The 22,735-nt window shown below is 53.0% G+C and overlaps 1 protein-coding gene across 1 annotated transcript in view; it reads right to left on the bottom strand.

Annotated features, from left to right (window-relative positions):
* LOC119970928 (mucin-2-like) overlaps positions 1 to 22,735 on the bottom strand; it is a 254,661-nt gene that overhangs the window by 79,558 nt on the left and 152,368 nt on the right. Inside the window, exon 31 of the mRNA XM_038806037.1 lies at positions 11,834 to 12,045. Within this exon, the coding sequence (XP_038661965.1) occupies positions 11,834 to 12,045 (212 nt within the window). The remainder of the gene's footprint in view (positions 1 to 11,833; positions 12,046 to 22,735) is intronic.

The raw sequence follows: 22,735 nt of genomic DNA, 5'->3' as shown, positions 1-22,735 counted from the left end.
TAGGCTCATTGCCTGGGAGTGAAGATGGCTGCTCACCTACCCAGGTGCCCGCAGCAGTCCTGCCGCAAGCTTCACGTTTTTCAAAAGGTGTATTAATTGGCATCCACGTGACCACTTGCTGGGGTGGCATTTAGATCAAGGGAGGCCGTTAGGTTGGGGGTCTCTCCCGTTAATTGGGCGTGATTAAACCATAGTTTCTAAGTGTGGTAGCGAATGGGAAACGCTACTTAACGAGGCCCCACGGGCGCTACGCTGCAAATTATGATCCCGCCGGCTGATTCTCCGGGACAGCGCTTGGCCGCTAACAAGAGAGAGCAGCACATAAACCGCTCCTTCACAATCCACTCCACTCAGCTCGCAGCTATACAGCCGAGAAAACCAGCCCGACGATTCGGGGATGCTAACCTGGGCAGATTACTGGACACGATCGAGGCCAGACAGGGTGCCCTGTTCCACTGAGGACCTTGGGAGGGCCAGCCACAAGGCAGCCAGCGCCACCTGTGAGGGAGTGGCAGCGCTGCAGCTTGGAGTGTGACCAGGTGGACCGGCACCCAGTGTTCAAAGAAGATCAACGACCTCCACCGGACCCCATGGGTGAGTTGGCATCAGACCCCTGATATCATCCCCCCTCCTCCCCCAATGGGTTTGCGCATGCCACAGCTCCCGCCCAGCATCATTCTGTTCCCCAGCCCACCATGTCCAGCAGTGCCGCCCACACCACCCCCAACCCCTGGCCCTCCCCCGTACTCCCCATTACCCCACTCACACATAAGGGCCGTCTCCCCAACCTCCATAGGAGGGGCACCCCTCCACCCCCCGAGCATATTCCACCACCCACCATCCCCATGATGAACGACGCATACGGCTAACAATGCCACCTCGGTGTCCCCGCAGGAGAAGTTGGTCTGCAACAGACGGGAGAGCGCCCAGATGGGCGGCAGGGTACAGAACATCAGAGGTCTCAGTCCCGATACGGAATGGGCCCTGAAGGTTGCTGGGCTTGCCGAGGGAAAACCTTTAACCGACGTCGAGGTTGTCGTATGACGCAGAGGCAAGGATTCACCATCTCCCACCCAGATGACCTATCACACGAGGGTTATTAATGCCATAAAACTGACCCATCCCTCCCACTGATAACATGGATCTCCATCCGACGGCGACGGACCATTCGGGATGGTCACCCCCCTGCTTCCCATGAGAACACCTTGGAGGAGAGGTCTGAGGATGCCACCATCGTAGCATCACAGTTTTCATCCCCACCCTCCACCAGTGTAGCAATAGACACCTCGGTGGGCAATGGTAGTAGTCATGCTTCTGGGCACATTCTGGTGATCACCACACAGTTGCCAATGCACATCTGGTGGAGGCAGAATGCCCAGGCAAGACAGAAATCAGAGGTCTGCTAGATTCCAGGACCCTTCTGGGTCCCAAGTCAGATGCTGTGCCTTTGGACCAGGTTGACTGGAGCTGATGCAGATGTTAGAGTGCGGCTGTGAAATTCAGAGGGGGATGTCAGTGACCCTCCAGCAGGTCCACAGCTGATTGGAGGAGACCCAGAGGGTATGGACACAGGAGATGTCGCCAACAATGCGTGGCACTGAAGCCAACACTGTTAGGGTGGTGACCGCAGTGGAGAGCCCGGTGCATGATGTCGGCAGCATGAGTGCCTCAGTCAGTGACGGCCATGACTGAGCGCCTCGACAGTGTGTCCTAGTCGCTGGAGGATGTGACCGAGTACCAGGCGGACCTTGATGAGGCGCTGCAGAGTATGTCCCAATATCAGGTCGTCATTGCTGAGGCACTGTAGGCCTTGTCCAGGTCGCTAGGGGAGGTCAACCAATCCCAAGTAGTCATTCCTGGGGCGTTCTAGAGCATGTCCCATTTGCAAATGGTCATTCCCGGGGCACTCTAGAGCATATCCCATTTGCAAATAGTCATTCCCGGGGTGCTCTAGAGCTTATCCCATTTGCAAATAGTCATTCCCGGGGGGCTCTAGAGCATGTCCCAGTCACTGAGTAGCATTACATAGAACATAGAACAGTACAGCACAGAACAGGCCCTTCGGCCCTCGATGTTGTGCCGAACAATGATCACCCCACTTAAACCCACGTAACCCGTATACCCGTAACCCAACAATCCCCCCATTAACCTTACACTACGGGCAATTTAGCATGGCCAATCCACCCAACCCGCACATCTTTGGACTGTGGGAGGAAACCGGAGCACCCGGAGGAAACCCACGCACACACGGGGAGGACGTGCAGACTCCACACAGACAGTGACCCAAGCCGGAATCGAACCTGGGATCCTGGAGCTGTGAAGCATTGATGCTAACCACCATGCTACCGTGAGGCCCTGTCCATTGCTGAGGACTTCGACATTGTGTTGCAGACATTGGAGAGCTGCCAGGGCAGGCAGAGCCAGATGCTGCAGGGGCAGCCCTCCGTCCCAAGGTGAACCCCAGGGCCCGTTATGCACTGACCAAGAGGAGGCGGCACTGGGTGCCAACCCAGAGCCACCCTACAGAGTGGCAATGGCGACCACCCACTCCTCTGAGACCCATCCCCCCTTGACAATGGCGTGTCTTGTAGTTAGCACCCAGAACACGGTGGTACAGCGAAAGCTTGTGCAGCTGCCAATTGCCCTGGGGCCCTCAGCTCCCAGAGGACTAAGACAGTCCCATCACCCTGCAGTAAAGCTACAGACTCTGGGCGGGTGTAAAATGGGGGCGGAGGGGCCAAGGGTGAACGGGGTTGGGGAATAGGGAGTGAAGGGAAAGTCTGAGGGATGGTGTAGGAGGGTGGGAAGGGGGCGTTGGGGAGAGGAGGAGTGATGGACAGGGCCACGTCTTATATGAAGCAGGTGAGGATGAGGGCCTTCCTGGCCCTCTCTGCTTGCTGGACCCTCCTCGCTGCCACTGGTCCTGCGTGCGCATCTACCCCGGGCTTGTACTCCAGCTCCTCCTGGTTTGGCACCTCCTCATCCTCATTCTCCTCCTCGGAGGTGGACACATGTCCCTCCCCCTCCAGCACCACGCCACCCCGCTGCTTGCCAGGTTGTGGAGGACCCAGTAGACCACCACAAAGCGGGCGACTCAATGGGGGGTATACTGTAATGCACCATCAGAGCGTTTGAGGCATCGGAACCGCATCTTGAGGAGTCTCATGCACCGCTCAATGGCAGCCTGGGTGGCTGCATGGACCTCATTGTATCAGGTCTCTGCTTCGGTCGCTGACCTCCGTACTGGCGTCATTAGCCAGGTCCTCAGCGGGTATCCCTTACCCCCCAAGTGAAAACTGGCCATTCTGGGATGTCCAACTGCCCCAGGATGCAGCTGTCGAGCCCAATCCCTGGGAAGAGTGCACACATGTACATGATCTTCATGTGGTGGTTGCACATGAGCTGGGTGTTCAGTGGAACCGCTTTCTGCTCATGGAAGGCACACCCTGATGGCCCAGTGAGCTCAAGGCGACGTGGGTGCCATCTATTAGGCCATGGGCCTGCGACATCCCATCGATGACAGAGAAACCAATTGCCCGGGCATTATGTTGGGCTTGGTCCATGTCGAAGTTCATATAGTCCACTGCCGGGACAAATAGGACATCCGTGACTTCACGGATGGACTTGTGGGGTGTAGCTTGTGAGATGCCATTTAACTCCCTGCTCGAGCCCTGGAATGATCCTGAGGTGCTAACATTCAGGACTTTGGTTACTTTGATAGCCACCGGGAGAAGGTATCTTCCTCTTCCACATTGTGCCAAGTCCGCGAGGACACGGATGCCGCATCATCCCCTTGTTGAGATAGAGCCTCCGTGGCGTATGCTGTCCATCATCTGTTCAAGACCAGTACACCTTTGCACCTTTGGGTCATCGTTGGCTTCCCCTCTGGGTCCCTCCCTGGCTTGACGTGCGACTGGGTCCTCATGGTGTTGGCCGGGGCCCTGTACAAGGGCCGCTGCTTTGAGACTTTGTCAACGCTGCTGCCGCTAGGTCTGCCAGCAGCACAATGAGGGCAACTTCAGTCGGGCCCAAGATTGTCCATACCATGAAATACCTGGAAGGAATTGGGAGAGGGTGTGAGACTGTCAATCAGCGGTGCCTTTTACCCGAGACCCTCCAGTCCCCCCATTGCTTCCCCCCCAAACCGGCACGCCCTGCCCATGCACACCCGGCCGCAGTGGGGGTCCGTGTTCACTGGATACCACACCCTGTAGCCGAGACACCAACCTTGACCAGGCACTGGTCCCCTCCCCAGTGCACATACCCACCATCTTGATAGCTGAAATGTCTTGGCACTGGGGCCCAATCCCTGGACGTTCGGATGCTTGCTGCTGCATCTGTGGTGCTGCCTCCTATTCAGGCACAGTGTACAGGCTTCACAGACTGATTGGGATGCTAGGCAATCATCCCCACATGCCACATGGCCCGTCTACATACATGGATTTACTTGGGATGTGTGAAGCACTCACTTGACTACAATTGCAAATTAGCAACAGCCTTCAGCCGTGCGGCCAGAGGCCTCCACGATCAGAAGAAGTTATGGGTGGTCGGTGGTGCATGCGGTCAGGGACTGGTGTTGCCCTGGAACAAGGCCACAAGTTCCAGGGGTTGGCATGGGCGCTGAGACGCCATTGCCCCTACGGCAGCCCAGACCAGCCCAGGCCATGGGTGGCCACCCCACCCCAGCTCCTTGCTCCCCTCCCACCGACCGAAGGCAGCCCTGCCCAACCGAGGCTGACCCCCCAGGCATCCCCTACTCCCCCTCCGAGCAGGGGCAGCAAACCCATTCCCCCCCCCGGCTCATTGCCCGGGAGCGAAGATGACTACTCACCTCCCCGGGTCCCCGCAGAATCTCTTCCGCCAGTTTCACGTTTTAAAAAGGAGTTCTAATCGGCACCCACGTGACCACTTCCTGGGGGGGGGGGGGGGGGGGGGGGGGGGGGGGGGGGGGGTGTTAGATCCCGGGAGGCAGTTAGATAGGTTGTTGCATTCATTAATTATATGGTAATTGGACATAAATGGTGATTATTAGTGTCTTGCCATCCTAAGGCGGGATCCTGATTTCACCAATGGGAGCCGACCAATTAGATCGCAAACAGATTGGCGTCTGGCACGGTTCTTGATTTTGGCCTCTCCTGAGATTTAATGGCCTCGCCGTACTCTCGCTTATGCGCAACATGGCCATTAAATCACACCTATTGTGTGCAGAATGGCCTTAAGTAGTGATTATTAGTTTCTCGCCACGCGCAGGATCCTGATTTTGTCAACGGAAGCAGTGCTGTTAGATCACAAACTGATCTGCGCCAGGCACGGGTTCTCCATTTTAGCCTCTCCCATGATCTAACGACCCAGTCGCACTCTCGCTCATGGCGCAACCTTTAATTTATTTTATTTAATGGAGCAACCCGGCTATTAAATCTTGCCCTATCTATCATAAGAAGAAAGAACAGCTCCTGTTTTTAAAGCAACAAATGTGCCATTGTGGCTGATATTTAATGTAAACCAATGTTATTGGTCAGAAAACCCTCAAACTTCTAAAAGGAACAATAAATTTGATCTGCCAGTCTTTCATGCCTGAGGGCACGATTCTCCGAAAAGATTTCTAAGTATGGTGGCGAGCGGGAACTGCTGCGAGCTTCCCGGCGCTTGGCCCAGTGAGGACAGCAATGCTATTCAACGTTAATTGGTTCACTTAACGAGGCCCCGCGGGCTTCTCGCCGCAAATGAAGGCTCACCAGCCGATTCCTTTGCACTGCAATCGCCAGATTCCTGCTAACAAGATCAAGCAGCGCTTAAGCAGCACTTGCTCAGCCAACCCCACCCTACTCGAAACAATGGCACCCAGGAGACCGGTGCCAAGATTCAGGATACAGATCCAGGGAGGCTCCTACACGCAGTGGAGGCCAGGAGAGATGTCCTGTTCCCCCGAGGGTCCAGGAGGGTCAGCCACAGGGAAACCAGGGCTGCCTGGAACGAGGTGGTGGTGGCTGGGACCACCGGGTGTTTGACCAGGAGGACTGCAATGCTGGAATAGAGTCAACAACCTATGCCGGGAGTACGAGTGAGTTGACACCAAAACCCCACCACCCCCTGAGACCTTTCCATCCTCGCTTGAGCATCCACCCCATCCAAATCTCCCACCCAACTCACGATTGATGCGTCAAGGCTGTCATCTGCACCCTCCACCAGCGCAGAGTCATGCACATTGGTGGGAAATGTTAGTGGTTAGGCTTCTGGTGCACAATCTGGTGAGCACCACATAGCTGCTGATGTGCATCAGGTGGATGCAGGAACCCCCAGGCGAGACAACAGTCGGAGATCTGCTGGATCCCAGGACGCAGCTCGGTTCCAGCCTCATGCTGAGCCTATGGAAGAGGCGATCCTGGAGCTGACGAAGACGATAGGGACATTCAGAGTGAGATATCAGCAACATTCCAGCACTTCCATGGCTGATGGAGGAGTCCCAGAGGCTATGGGCGCAGGAGATGTCACCGGCAATGCGTGGTACTGAGCCCAACACTGCTAAGGTGGCGACCGCAGTGGAAAGCCTGGTGCACGATGTCAGCACCATTAGTGGAGGTGTCCAAGGCGTTTCCAGTCGGTGACGACCATGGCTGAGGGCCTCGACAGAATGTCTGCTTCACCAGAGGATGTCACCCAGTAACAGGCTGACCTTGATGAGGTTCTGCGGGACATGTCCTGCTCTCAGCCGCGCATGGCCACGGCATTGCGGAGCTTGCCCCAGTCACTGAGGAGCATCGCTGAGGGCGTCGACACGATGGTGCAGGCATGGGGAGCCATCAGGGCTGGCAGATACAGGGGCAGCCGGGGCTCGAAGCAGCTGCCCCTCCATCCCAACTTGACTCCCAGTGCCCTTTGGGCACTGACCGGGAGAAGAGGGTGCTGGCTGGCAACCCGGTCCAGTCCATGGAGTGCCGCCGGTGGTTACTAGCTCCCCCAGTTCCACAGCTCTGATGAGGCTGTGTCTTACAGTCAGCATCCAGGACAGGGCGGCATGGCTGTGCATGTGCCACCGACAAGTGAGCGGGGGTCCTCTGGCCCCAGAGCCCCCAGAAGGCACCCGCCAGATGCATCAAAAGCCACGGGACATGGTAAGCAGCTGGCTTTCTCCACCTTTAATGAGCATCCTGGGGACACAGCCAGGGTGTAGCGGTAGAGCTAGGAAGGCAAAACACATCAAGGTCACTGAGGACACCTGGGGGAGGGGGTGCGGCACCATCGGACAGTGGGGAAGTGTACAACTAGTATGATCCTCTGTCACTTTCTTCCGCAATGCGGGCCGACCACCAAAACTTTGGCCAATCTCTCCAGGCATCTCCCCCTCTCCGGGCACACCGCATGCAGGTGATGGCTGTGATCAAGCACTCAGCACACAGGCAGTGGTCAGACTATGTCATAGATTGAACAGCACTGGTGCTCAGCTCTCTGTGGGTTATCATCACTCCCCTGCCCTCGACATTGACCCGCTGACAGTGCCGACAAAGTCCCAGCACCCGAGATTGATGTAACACATGCCCTGGGAGGGTGGGAGATGGGGGGGGGGGGGGGTAAGGTAGTGATGACTGACCAGGCTGTGATGATATGCATAAACAGTTATGTATATAATGACAGACAAGACCTCCTATCAGCAGCTGGCAGTGGCGAACAGCCACGTGACACTGCTACTCAGATAGTTGATTGAGAGTCTTTGTTGTGGAAGGTCATAGTTTGTAGTAGCTCATCGTTAATTTATTATTGTTTGTAGTTTTTGATGATATTTTATAGTTATCTTTACCATGCATTTGTTAAATAATAAAAATGTAACTAGTCTAAGAACTAGACATTCTACAGTGCATTTATTCCAACCGGCAAAGCACAAGAACGTAGCACACGCCACATCCTAAGTGAATCGAGTGAGTATGAGGGCCCTCCTGGCCATCCAGGCTTAACGGATCCTCACCTCTGCTATCTGTCCTGCAGCCTCCGGCTGGAACTCTTGTTCCTGCCTGGGCTCGTCCTCCAGACCCTGCTGGTCCGGCACTGCCTCTTCCTCACTGTCCTCCTCCTCCTTAGAGGTGGCCACATATTCCTCATCACCAGCCTACAGTCCCTCACCCTGCTGCTTTGCAAGGTTGTGGAGGGCACAGCAGACCACCACAAAGCAGGCAAACTTCCGGGGGGCGGGGGGGGGGGGGGGGGGGGGGGGGGGGGGGGGTGAGTACTGGAGTGCACCAGCAGAGTGGTTGAGGCATTGGAACTGCATCTTGAGGAGCCAATGCACCGCTCAATCACAGCCTGGGTGGCTACATCTACATGGGCCTCGTTATACTGGGTCTCCTATTCGGTCTCCGGCCATCGTACTGGCGTCATTAGCCAGGTCCTCAGCGGGCACCCCTTATCCCCCAAGAGCTAACTGCTCATTCTGGGGTGTCCTTGAAGAGGCTGGGGATGACTGACTGCCCAGGATGTTGTGTCGTGTACATTTGCTGGGAAGCATGCACACACACACGCATTATCTTCATCTGGTAATCGCACACGAGCTGTATGTTCAGGGAGTGGAACCCCTTTCTGCTAACGTAGGGCACTCCCAGATAGCCCAGTGTGCACAGGGCAACGTGTTCCATCTATTAGCCCCTAGATCTGAGGCATCCCGGCGATGGCAGAGAAACCTGCTGCCCGGGCATCTTGCAGGGCTTGGTCCATGTCAAACATTATGTAGTTTTCCGCCCGGGCAAACAGGGCACCTGTTTCACGCACCTGTGGGCTGTGGCCTGCAAGATACCACACAGACCCCACTCGAGCCCTGGAATGATCCTGAGGCATAAAAGTTCAGGTTGTGGTGACCTTGACAGTCACCGGGAGTGGGTACCATCCTCCTCCATGTGGTGCCAAGTCCATAAGGACATGGCACAAATCAGTCACCATCTTCTTGTTGAGGCGGAACCTCCTGCGGCATGCGATGTCTGTCATCTGTTCAAACGACCAGCGATGCCTGTACATCCTGGGTTATCGTGGGGATCCCCCTCTGGGTCTCTTCCTGATCTGATGGGCGGCCGGGTCCTCAGGTGTGGGTCGAGATCTGGAACATGGGTCGCCTCGAGCATCTGCAGACGCTGCTGGTGCCCTCGTCTCCGACATCTGGCCTAGCAGCAGCGTCACTAGGACAGGTTCTCGGTCCAAAATCCCTGCCATAGCATTCAATATCTGCAAGGCATTGGGACAGGGTGATAGACTGACAAACAGAGGTGGCTCCCACCCCGGGACCCTCCATTTCCCCATTAATCCTCCTCTCCCCCCTACCCGGAATGCCCTGCCCAAGCACTCCCGACCGCAGCAGGCTCCTCTCACCAGCACCAGACTCTCTCTCATAACGTCACCTGGACCGGGAGTTGGTCTCCTCCCCATGGCACTCACCCACCCTCTGGCCGTGGACATGTCCCCGGAGATGTGTCCCATCCCCTGGGTATTCGGATGTTGGCTGCTGCCTCTGTGGTGTTGCCTCCTGCCATGTTCAGGTACAGTGTCCAGGCAGCAAGGTCTGATTGGGATGCTACATGGCCCGCCCACCCAGGAGAATCAACTTGGGTTGTGTGAAGTGCTCACTTAGCCATGATTGCCAATTCCTTATTAGCAATAGCCTTCAGCTGCAAGGCCAGAGGTTGTGGCAGTCAGTGGGTGATCGGTGGGGCAGATGGGCAGGGACAAGGATTGCCCCCGCAACGGATACACACAATCTAGAGGTTGGTTTTGTAGTGCCACGGGCAGTTTCCCCCCCCCCCCCCCCCACCGGTGCACCCCCAGCACCTACTTCCCCCGGAAGGCAGCCCACTCCTGAGGAGGGTTCCCCCCACCCCCAGCTGTGTGTACCCCACCCCTCGTCAACCACTGGAGTGGCAAGCCCAGCACCCGCGGGCACTTTGCCTGTGAGCAACGATGGCTACTCACCTCCCCGGCTTCCTGCAGAAGCTCTTCCACCAGGTGCACATTTTTCGAAAGGAGTACTAATCGGCAACAGTGTGACCACTTCCTGGGGAAGCTGATGAGTCACAGGACGCCGTTGGATATGGGGTGGCTCCCGTTAATTGCACGGAAATAGGGCTTAAGTGATGATGATTGGTTTCTCGCCACACTACGGTGAGATCCCGATATCGCCTATGAGAATGGGCCGGTTGCATTGCAAACTGTTTGGCGCCTGGCACAGTTCTCATTTTCAGCCTTTCCTGCTAGTCACCAGCCTTTCTTCGCTTAAGTGAGAGCGCAAGAGAATCGCGCTCTGAGTTACAAGCCTGAGTTATCTGAAGACTGATTTCAGAATTGCGTCTGCCAGAGGTCAGGACTTGCCTGAGGGAAAAGAGTCTTTTGTTCAAGATCAATAATGCACCTGGCCAGTAACATTCTCTCTCAGAGAGACATACAGATGCTGACACTTGTTTTTACCCCAAACACAACCTGACGTGGGGGGTTTGCCGGGTGGTTCTATGCTCAATAGAACTCTGTGACGATTGGGGCAGATTCTGTTTCTGTGCGGTTGGTGTTTGTTTTTATTTCTACATCTTTAAAAATAGTGCCCAAAGAGTCTGCACTGCCAATGTGATTTCATGGAACTCACCTCCTTGATTTTCTTTTGACGAATGTCAGAAAGTGATACAGCATAGAAACAGGCCCTTTGGCCCACTGTGTATATGCCAGCCATCAAATACCATCTATACTCATCCCATTTACTATGTGTCAAAAAATACAGCGGAAGAACCGGCAATTCAGCCAGCAGGCTAAACCCTGTTTTTCCCGCCTGAGTTGGCACATTGGTAAAAAATAGAGAAATAAAGAATTGGTTGAATTGATGAAATTAAATTAAACAGACACAGGAGTGGGAGAGGAACCTATGAAGTCTCATTTCACAAGGTCAGCTGAAAATTAAAAAAAACAGGCAACAGGTTAGGTGGATTGGCCAGGCTAAATTGCCCTTAGTGTCCTAAACAAAATAAGGTTAATGGGGGTTGTTGGGTTACGGGTGTAGGGTGGATACGTGGGTTTGAGTAGGGTGATCATTGCTTGGCACAACATCGAGGGCCGAAGGGCCTGTTCTGTGCTGTACTGTTCTATGTTCTATGTTCTATATATAAGCATGGGAAGTCTTGCCTTTTGTAGAACTATTGACACTGCTACTGCCCCTTATCGAGAAGTTTACAACATTGAAAAGCATAAGACAAAGCAGTCAAGAATAACATCATTATTTTCATTCATATCAATGTCTACATCAGCCTCTTGACCCACTGCCTTTACTTCTGCTCTCGAGGAAAGTACTCTTAACTGTGACATAATTTCCTCGGTGTGACAAATTTTACACTGCTCTTGATTTCTTGCATTGGCAAACAATTTCTGTGTGAATTAGTTTTGACATGGTATTTATTGCCTCTGTTCCTCGAAAAATGTCAAATTTTGGGCTGGCTGGTATCATTTAATTCACTCCCATTATGAAGTATGTCCGTCATTCGCAATTTTGTGTGAACATAACCCCTGTGAATGAAAGGTCTTTACTGTACTACATAATGCTGCTTAAAATAGCTCAATCAGAGCTGAAGACAACTTGATTGTGAATGTTAAACACATCTTGAGTTTGAACGTTTGTCTCCTTAGGTTGGAAGTATCCTGCTGAACAGGCCAGTTATGGTAACTATAATATGGTATAACTGATTTGATTTAATACACCATGCTCATGCATGTAGTGACATAATTATTGTGCCATTAATAACATGGTGATTGCCCACTGCACAATAAAACTGACATTGTCTTGTGACAAAACATATGCCTTTATAATGGAACATATACTTGCCTTTCTTGGAGGATCAAAATCTGGACATTTTACTGGTGCTGGGGAAGATTCAGTTGATACAGTTGTATAGCTGACATTACTTGTCGGTGCACTTGTAGGAGTAGGCATTGTGGTTCCACAAGGCCTGATATGTTTTTCAATATCACAAATCTCATTGCATTTTGCAAAGATGCAATATCCAGCGTCATCTGTATAATTATATATAGTTTCACCTAAAATGTAAACAAAGGAAGGTTTACAATGTAATTTATATTCTTAATAGCGCGCATAGATAGATATAGGAGACTAAGAATGGGCTCCCCAGTGCATACACCCACTCTCTGGCCATGGAGGTGTTCCTGGTGCTGGTGTCCAGCCCCTGGTGCTCGGATGTTAGTTGCTGCGTCTGTGGTGTTGCCTCCCACAGTGTTCAGGCACAATGTCCAGGCATCACGGTCTGATTGGGATGCTAGGCAATAATCCCCACATGCTATATGGCCAGCCCAACCACGGGAATCCACTTGGGATGTGTGAAGTGCCCACTTAATTATGATTGCCAATTCTCTATTAGCAATAGCCTTCAGCCGTGCATCCAGAGGTGTCCGCGGTCAGTAGGAGTTATTGGTGGTCAGTAGGGCAAGAGGGTTGGCTTGGTGTTGCCCCCAGAACGAGACTACACGGTACCGTGGATGGCATGGCGGACCCCCGGGCACTGTGAAACCCACCCCCACCACCCCAACCCCATGGCCAGTCACCACCCCCAGCACTGGAACATTGCTACCCCCCTCCCCCACCCCGATGATGGACCATCCCAACTGAGGCTGGCCCTCCTGGGAGATCCCCCAACCAGCTCTGAGCACCAGGACATCGACCCCAGGCTCATTGCCTGGGAGCGGAGATGGCTACTACCCTCCTTGGGCTCCAACAGCAGTCCTTCTGTCAGATTCATGTTTTCAAAAGGAGTACTAGTATGTGCCCAAGTGCTACTTGCTGGGGAGGGCATTAGATCACGGGAGGCCGTTAGATAGGTGGTTGCTTCCTTTAATTGTATAGAGATTGGGCTTAAGTGGTGTTATTGGTTTCTTGCCATGATACGACGGGATCCTGATTTCGCTTATGGGAGCGGGCCAGTGAGATAGCAAATAGATCAGCATGCGGTGCAGTTGTCAATTTTGGCCTCTGCCATGATTTAACAGCCTCGTCGCATTCTCGCTTAGACGCGATGCTGCCGGGAAATAGTGCCCTTAGAATATTTTTCATCACCGGGGAGCTGAACTCAGAGATCAGACAGCCATTTTGAAAGCGTGCCCTAAACTCTAAGTGAGCTTGTGGGTCTCCCACCCCACCCACCCATGGGCAATGACACCCTCCACACACATGGGCTTTACTCTACACATCTCCAAATTAGGTCACCCTGCCATTGGGCCCCGCCTCTTCAGTCTCCCCCACACCCTCTTATAGCCTCCTCCTTCCAAGACTCCCACCCATCACCCCCCCAAACCTCCTAGAGGCCCCTACTTACCTGCCCTGCATCCCATCGTTCATATCCCCTTCCAGGCTCCATTCATGGGCATGGTCCCCTTCAGTCTTTGACCATTGGCAGTGTCATGCTAGCACGCAGGCACACTTGCACTGTCACCCTGGTAGTGAACCTGCTAGCTTGCCAGTGCCACCTGGGCACCTTGGCAGTGCCAGGGTGGCAGTACCAAGGTGCAAGCCTGTCAGTGCCAAGGTGCTCGCATTCTAGGGAGAGGGTCAGGGGAACACCCTACACTATTCCTGGCCACCCAGGGCCTGGGAAACTGCCCGGGTGCCGTTCTGCCAGGTCCACGTTCATGTTGACCAGTGCTGAATGGTGGATCATGTGACATTGGTAGATATCGGGTATGCTCGCCAAGTATGTTTAAAACCTATTTAGGCGTGAGGCGTTTGGTCACCCTTTTGGGCTGGATCTGATTCCGCCGCACGATTCTGAGGCGTAAAGGCTGCCGGGAGGCCTGCGGGAGTTCATTCCCAGATCTACCTCGAGCACAATGCAGCTGGTAAATCACTCAGGAGCTGAACTCAGAGATCGGGCCGTCATTTTGAAAGGGCGCGAGGTAGATCTCGAAGTGAACTTGTTGGTTCCGCACAATCCCCATTGGCAATGTTACCCCCCTCCTCCAACACACATGGGCATTACCCCACAATCCCCCAATTGGAGACACCCTACTCTGGGCTCTCTGGTGGCACTCCTCTTCAGGCTCTCCCATGCCCCCTTACAGGCACTCCCTCCTCCCAGGACCCCCACCCGTCACCCCCCAACCTCCCAGTGGCTCCTTCTTACCTATCCTGCACCCCCCACCCTTCATGCCCCCTCCACCGTCCTTTCATCGGCATGGCCCCTTGGGCCCTGGCCCTTGGCAGCGCCAGGTTGGCAGTGCCAAGGTGCAAGCCGGGCAGTGCCAAGTTTCCCACGTTCCAGAGAGAGGGTCAGGGAGCCACACTGCACTATCCCTGACCCCCAAGGGCCTCCGATGGTCTGGGAGACACCATGGGTGCTATTCCACCTGGTCCACATTTTTGTGACCAGTACTGAACAGTGCCGGGCTCAAGAATCCCTGGGGAGGCTGGTAGATGCTGGGAGGCTGGTACATTACGGGTTAGTAGGTCTTAGTAGGTTTAAGGCCTACTTACGCGTGCACGGCATGGTCCTGCCCTTTGTGAGCAGGCTCCTGATCCTGACTCCTCGCGGGACTTGATTAATGAGGCGCAGTGGCTGCCGGGATGCCTACAGGAGGCTTCACCTGGTATCTACTGGCCGTTTCGCACTCCCGTTCGAGCGTGGCTCGTATATCTTGCCTTTCGTCTTCACTGCACCAGGGAGATGTCAAATTCACAGGCACAACAAAGAGGAAAATATGCTTTCTTAGTAACAGTGAATATTTTTGTGCATTCATTCATAGAGTACCCAATTATTTTTTTCCAATTAAGGGGCAATTTAGCGTGGCCAATCCACCTACCCTGCACATCTTTTGGGTTGTGGGGGTGAAACCCACGCAGACACGGGGAGAATGTGCAAACTCCTCACGGACAGTGACCCAGAGCCGGGATTCGAACCCGGGTCCTCAGCGCCGTAGGCAGCAATGCTAACCACTGTGCCACCGTGCTGCCCTGTGCATTCATTCATGGGATGTGGGCGTCACTGGCTATGTGAGCAATTTTGCCCATCCATGATTGCCTCGAAGAAGGTGGTGGTGAGCTTGAACTGCTGTAGCCCATATGGTGCAAGTACAGTGCTGTTCACAAGGGAGTTTCAGAAGTTAGACCCAGTTACAGTAAAGGAACGGTGATATATTCCTAAGTCAGAGGACTTCCGGTGGTGGCCATGGTATGGTTGGTTGCACACAGGTGGCTTCGGTCTGGAGGTGTCGTATTTTGACCTTTTTACCCGATTTTGGGGGGATTTTGGCAGAACCTTATGAGGAGAGTGGAGGGTGTTGAATTCTCCCCCGGATTGATATGTCTATGGGGTATCATATCTGATTAAAGTCAGTAAGAGCCTGGTCGAAGAATTGGAAGAGATTTGTGGCGCAGCACAAGCTGGAAAAATGGCAGGCGAAAGGGTCGATATCAATAGTGAAGCTGTCAATGGGACTGCTGATTAGCTGATGAGTTGATGAGCTGTATCAAAGAAGAGCTTGGGCAGCAGCAGAAACAGATGCAGGGCGACTGGTCGAAGGTGATTGGGGGCAATAGCATCTCTTTGTGCAACCTTGGATCGGCTGGAGAAGCACTTGAAGGCGCATGTCACTGGAAGCGGAGATGGCGTTACTGGGAGATGTATGCAAGATGCTGCGTGCAAGCATGGAGGATCAGGAGAACAGATCTCGGTGGCAAAACCTTTGCATTACAGGCCTTCAGGAGGGAGTGGAAGAACGAGTGCCATGGGCTATGTTGCAACAACGCTTGCGAAGTTGGTGGAGGAGGAGGTTCTCAACAAAGCTCCGGAGTTGGATTGTACCCATAGGTCCTTGAGGCAGAAGCCAAGAGCGGGGGAGTCACTGCGGGCAGTGATTGTGCTTATGTACAAGTTCCAGGACAAGGAGAAGATCTTGAGGTGGGCCAGGGTTAGTCAGGATTGCAGCTGGGAAGGAAACCGGATCTGGATGTATAATAATAATAATCTTTATTGTCACAAGTAGGCTTACATTAACACTGCAATGAAGTTACTGTGAAAATTTTCTCGACTCCACATTCTGGCGCCTGTTCGGGTACGCAGAGGGAGAATTCAGAAAGTCCAAATTACCTAACAGCGTGTCTTTCTGGATTTGTGGAATTTGTGGGAGGAAACCGGAGGACCCGGAGGAAACCCACGCAGACACATTGAGAACGTGCAGCCTCCATGAAGGCGGGAATCGAACCTGGGACCTTGGAGCTGTGAAGCAACAGTGCTATCCGCTGTGTGACCATGCTGTCCATATATCAGGACATTGGTGCCGACCTGGCGAAGTGACCGGCAGAGTTCAACAAGGCCAAGTAGTCTTGTACCGTCACAAGGTTCATTTTGGGGTGTTGTACTCAGCCAAACTATGGGTAACCTTTGAGGGCGGGAATGTTGCTTTGTGACGCCTGAGGTTTTTGTGATAAGGTACAGGTGGAAATTAAGGAGTATGCGGAGCTGAATCAGAATGGAGAGGTGTCATTTTTTGGGAAGCACTGAAGGCAGTGGTCCGGGGGGAAATTATTTTGTTTAAGGCTCGTCCGAATAGGGAAAGGAGGGAGGAACATGACTGTTTCCTGAGCAAGATAGTGGAGGTGGACAGGGAATATTCAAGAGTGCCCACTGTGGAGGGATTGGTGAAGAGGAAAAAGTTGCAGGGGCAGTTTGATAGGCTGACAACGGGGAGGGCGGTAGGGCAACTTTGTAGGGCAGGAGAGGTGCAATATGAGCATGGGGAAGAAGGCAAGCCGCATGCTGGTGCACCAGCTATGGAGGCAGGCCGCGTCCAAGGAAATATTGAAGATACGGACTGGGGCTTGGGATGTGGTGTCAGAGCTAGGGAAGATACATGAGGTGTTTAGGGAGTACGACCAAGGACTTTACGAGGCGGACATGGGGAAAGAGGAGGGGGACATGGTGCGGTTTCTGGACGAGCTGGAATTTCCCCAGGTGGAGGAAGCGAAGAGGCAGGTGTGGGAGGAGCCCCTGGAACTGAGGGAGGTGCTGGATTGTATCAGGGGTATGAAGTTGGAGATGGCCCCTGGGCTGGATGGGTACCCGGTGGAATTTATAAGCAATTTGCGATGGACCTGGCACAACATCTGTTGGGGGCGTTTCATGAAGCACTGGAAAAGGGGGAGTTGCCGGACGCAATGACGCAGGTGGTAATGACACTAATCCCGAAAAAGTGGAAGGACCTGGTGGAATGTGGGTCGTATAGAGCCATATCATTATTGCACACGGATGTGAAAGTATTGGCTAAGTTGTTGGCAGGTAGGATGGAGGATTGTGTCCCAGGGGTAGTTACAGAAGATCAAACAGGCTTTGTGAAGGGCAGGCAGCTCGCGAGTAATAAAAGACGGCTGTTGAATGTGATGATGAATCCTTCGGGGGCTCTGGTACCGAAGGTGGTAGTGTCCATGGACGCAGAGAATACACTGGATCGGGTGGAGTGGTAGTACTTGTTTGAGGTTTTGGGAAGGTTTGGGTTTGGGCCAAGATTTGTGGCATGGGTGCGGATGCTGTATGTGGCACCAAGGGCGAGTGTGAAGATGAATGGTACGAGCTCATAAAGCTTTGACTTGCACAGGGGTACAAAGCAAGGAGTGCCGCTGTCACCGTTGCTGTTTGTGCTGGCCATAGAGCCGTTGCCGATGGCTTTTTGGAGGTCGGCGGAGTGGCAAGGTATTATGAGGAGAGAGAGGGAGCATCGGGTGTCGCTTGGTGCCGATGATCTCTTGCTGTATGTTTCGGATCCATTGGAGAGTATGGGAAGGATTATGGGCCTGCTGGGGAGGTTTGGGGTACAAACTGAATGTAGAGAAAAGTGAGGTATTCATGTGAATGAGCTGGGATAGTGGGATAATTTAGGGGGAATGCTATTTATGGTAGCGAGGGATGGGTTTCGGTATTTGGGGATTCAGGTAGCGAGGGAATGGACGGGGCTCCATAAGTGGAACTTAACGAAGCTGGTTTAAGAGACCAGGGAGGGTCTTAATGTTGGCGGGGAGGATGCAAGTGGTGAAAATGAATATTCTGGGATCGGGTGGGGGAGTGGGCCTAGGTATTGGAAGATCAAGTATTAGTTAAGGGGCTCTGAAGGGGTGTTTGAAAAAAGGTGGGGTTGTCTGTGACCGTGTTTGAGGAGCTGTTCGTCGCGGACGGGGAAGGGAGACTGGAGGGGGGGGGGGGGGGGGGGGCGTGAAAAAGGGAAAGAAATATGTACAGACTGTATGGTTGATTGCTGGGAAGTATGTTTCCTGGGGTGTTAAACCAGACTGTAATGTGGTCAGGAGCTGATTGATTCTGGTGGAACCCAAACTGAGCGTCTGTGGGCAGGTTATTGCTGATTAAGTGCCACTTGATAGCATTGTTGATGACCCATTCCATCACTTTGCTGATGATTCAAAGTAGACCAACAGGGTAGTAATTGGCCAGGTTGGATTTGTCCTCCTTTTTGTGGACAGGACATACCTGGGCAATTTTCCACATTGCCAAATAGATGCCAGTGTTGTAGCTGTACTGGAACAGCTTGGCTAGGGGTGCGGCAAGTTCTAAAGTGAAAGTCTTCAGTACTATTGCCACAGCATTGTCAGGGCCCATAGCCTTCGCAGTATCCAGTGCCTTCAAACATTTCTTAATATAAGGTGGACTGAATCGAATTGGCTGAAGACTGACATCTGTGATTCTGGGGACCTGCAGAAAAGGCAGAGATGGATCATCCATTTAGCACTTTTGGCTTCAGCCTCCTGATGTGCTGGGCTCCCCCATCATTGAGGATGGGATCTTTGTGGAGCCTCCTCATCCAGTGAGTTATTTAATTGTCTACCATCATTCACGACTGGATGTGGCAGGATTACATCCTTAGCTTAGATCAGATCCTTTGGTTATGCGATCACATAGCTCTACCTATTGCAGATGCTTACTGCAAATAGTCCTGGGTTGTACTTTTCCATCTTTTAGATATTTCTGCTGCTGTTGCTCCTGGCATGCACTCTTCACTGAACTAGGGTTGATCCCCTGGCTTGGTGGTAATGGTAGATTGGGGCATATGCCAGCTCATGAGGTTACAGGTTGTTGTTGCATGCATTCTGCTGCTGCTAGTTGCCCACAGCGCCTCATGTATGTCCACCTGCTGCTCAATCTGTTCAAAATCTATCCCATTCAGAATCATAGAATCCCTACAGTTCAGAAAGAGGTTATTCAGCCCATCGAGTCTGCACAGACCCTCTGAAAAAGCACCCTGTCGACATCCACTCCCCTGCCCTATCCCTACCATCCCGTAACCCCACCTAACCTTTGGACACTAAGGGGCAATTTATCATGGCCAACCCATCTATTCTGTATATCTTTAAACTGTGGGGGGAAACCGGAGCACTTGCAGGGAACCCACACAGGCACATGGAGAACTTGAAAACTTCACAGTTACCCAAGACCGGAATTGCACCTCGGTCCCTGGCGCTGTGAGATAGCAGTGATAACCACTGTGCCACCATGCCGTCCACTGTTGCAGGGCCACAGAACATGATGGAGGGTATCCTCAATGTGAATATGGGGCTTTGCCTCCACAAGGTGGTCACTCCTACCGATACTGTCATGGGAAGATGCATCTGTGGCAGACAGATTGGTGTGCATGATGTCAAGTGTGTTTTCTCTCTTGTTTGTCCCCTCACCACCTGTTGCTGCTATGTCTAACAGCTATGTCCTTTAGGACTTGGCCAGTTCATTTAGTAGTGGTGCTACCAAGCCACTATTGATGATAGGCATTGCAATCCCCCACCCAATACTCTGAAGTATATTCTGGATCACCCTTCTGGCACCCTCATTGCTTCTTCCAAGTGTTTTTAACATGGAGGAGTACTGATTCATCAGCTGAGGCGGACAGGGTGGGGAGATGGGGGTGGCATTTTGGTCGGACATAGTAGTAAGAAGAAGGATTCCTTGTGCATGCTTGACCCAATGCCATGAAACTTCATGGGTCCAGATTCAATGTTGAGAGTTTGCAGGGCAACTCCCTCCCAATTTGACAGCACTGAGCAGCCACCTCTGCTGGGTCTGTCCTGCCGGTGCTGATGGTGATGTCAGGGACATTTTCTGTGCGAAATGGTTCCCTGAGTATGACTAAGTCAGGCTGCTGCTTGACTAGTCTGTGGGATAGCCTTCCCAATTTTGGTACAAACCTCAACAAGGAGGACTTTGTAGGGTCGATAGGGCTGAATTTCCGGTGAATTATTTAATGCCATTGGACTGTCCGACTTCAATGCTTACAGGCTTTGTCGAGGTTTGATAGAGCTGTGTGGATTGTTAGGCCATTTCAGCAGGTTTTTTAAGACTCACCACATTGTTATCGGCTTGGCGTCATATGACCAGATAAGGACAGTTTGGCTATCAGATTTCCTTCCCGAAAGTGCATTAGAGAACCAGGTTTTTAACAAGAATTGACAATGGGCGGTACAGTGGCACAGTGGTTAGCACAGCAGCCTCGCAGCGCCAGGGACCCAAGTGCAAATACGGCCTTCGGTCTGTGTAGACTTTGTACATTCTCCCAGTGTCTCTGTTCATTTCCTCCGGCTGCTCCGGTTTCCTCCCATAGTTCAAAGCTGTGCAGTTTAGGTGGATTGGCCATGCCACATTGCCCCTTAGTCTCTGAATGGCCTCCTTCTGCGCTGTGGGGATTCTATGGTAAAATAGTTTTAATTCCAGATTTTTATTGAATTCAAATTCCATCATCTGCTGTGGTGGGATTCAAACTCAGGTCTTTCAAGCAATACCATGGATCTCTAGATTGCTAGTCAAGTGGCAATACCACCAAGCCAACGCTGCTCAACAAATAATCATGGTTATGTATAGGAAGTGAATGTCTTGCCAACATTGGGCGATAAAAAGTACCAAAAGATCACGTTTGATTTAGTGTTCGGGAGCTTGGTGGATTTTCCAAAAGCCAACTTCAGGCAAATGAGGGAAAGGCATGAGCAATTTTTTGAAAGTGGTGAGGTGAAGGCTAAATAGGAGCTCCAAAGAGATCATCATATTTGCATCACAGCTGTCATCCCCACCCTCCTCCAGCTCAGAGATAGACACCTAGGTGGGCGAAAGTAGTGGACAGACATCTGAGGCACATTCTTGTGAGCACCACACAATTGCAGATGCACATCAGCTGGAGGCAGGAACGTCCAGGAGAGACAGGAGGTCTGCTGGTGTCAGGACCCAGCCGGATCCCATCAAGGCCAACACTGCTAGGGTGACAACTGCAGTGGAGACCCTGATGCACGACGTCGGCAGCACAAGTGGAGATGTCGAAGGCTTGGCTCAGTTTGTGACGGCCATGGCTGAGTGCCTCAGCAGCATGTCCGAGTCACTGGGAGACGTGTCCCAGTCCCAGGTGGACCTTTCTGAGGCACTACGGAGCATGTTCCAGTCTCAGGTGGGCATTGCCAAGGCACTCCAGAGCTTATCACGGTCGCCGGAGGAGATGACCCGATCTAAAGTGGACCTTGTCTGGTACTCCAGAGCATGTCCCAGTCACTGAGGAGCATCGTCAAGGGCATCAACACCATGGTGCAGACACTGGAGAGCTGCCAAGGTTGGCAGAGCCAGATGACAGAGCTGCCCCTCTGTCCCGAGGTGACCCACCAGGGCCCTAGAGGCACCGACTGGGAGGAGGGGGCACTGAGTGCCAACCCGGAGCCACCAACTCCCCCGAGTTCCCTACCCCTCCACCATGACAATGGCGCGTCTTGGAGTCAGCCTCCGGAACAGGGTGGTGTGGCGGGTCATATGCCATTGGCAGATTGGCCGGGCCCCCCAGCCCCATAGGATACCGCCAGGGGCATCGAAGGCCATGGGGACGCGGCAATTAGCAGGCTGCCTCCACCTCTGATGTGCATCCTGCGGACACACCTAGACACAGTGGGAGAGCACAGCAGGCTTACTGAGAGGGCACGGGGTTATGGGGATAAGAGGGGGAAGGCACCATTGGGGCTAGGGGCAGTTAGGGTCACAAATACACAGCATTAAAACATGTTGCACCCGAACATATGTGATGTCTCTGGCACGTTATTCCACAATGCAGGCCGACCTTCATGCGTTTTCCCCAGCCCCACTGTCATGGTGGTCCTGGATTTCTCTCCAAGGTATATCACATGTAAGTGATGGGTGTAAGCACACATTCAGTGGACAGGCAGGAGCCAGACTATGGCATAGATTGATGAGCACCAGCGCTCAGGTCACAGTGGGTTATCATAATTCCCCTGCCTTTGACAGTAACCCACTGACAGTGCCAACACATCTATTACCCCCTGGAACTGGGGCATCCGTGCTGTCCGGGCATCTTGTTGGGCCTGGTCTAGGTCAAAGTTTATATAGATAGCAGCCCGGGCAAACAGAGATGCATTTATGCGCTGCAGCTTGTAAACTTCCACACAAGTCCCCATTCGAGCCCTGGAATGATCCTCAGGCGTAAAAGTTCAGGGCTGCCTTTGGGTACTCTCCTCCTTCATGTGGTGCCAAATCCGCAAGGATATGGCACAGGCACCACACAGTCTTCTTGTTGAGATGGAGCCTCCTGCGGCACACCCTCTCTATCATCTGATCGAAGGACCAGTGTTAGCTGCACACTTTGGGCTGTTGCTCGCCTCCGCCTCTGGGTCCCTCCTTGGCCTGATGGGGGGGCTGAGTCCTCAGGGTGTGGGATGGGGCCTGCTCATGAGCCACCACCTCAA

This window comes from Scyliorhinus canicula, chromosome 9, assembly GCF_902713615.1.
Source record: "Scyliorhinus canicula chromosome 9, sScyCan1.1, whole genome shotgun sequence".
NCBI lineage: Eukaryota > Metazoa > Chordata > Chondrichthyes > Carcharhiniformes > Scyliorhinidae > Scyliorhinus > Scyliorhinus canicula.
Note: the sequence above shows the minus strand (reverse complement) of the source record. Positions and strands in the feature narration are given on the sequence as shown.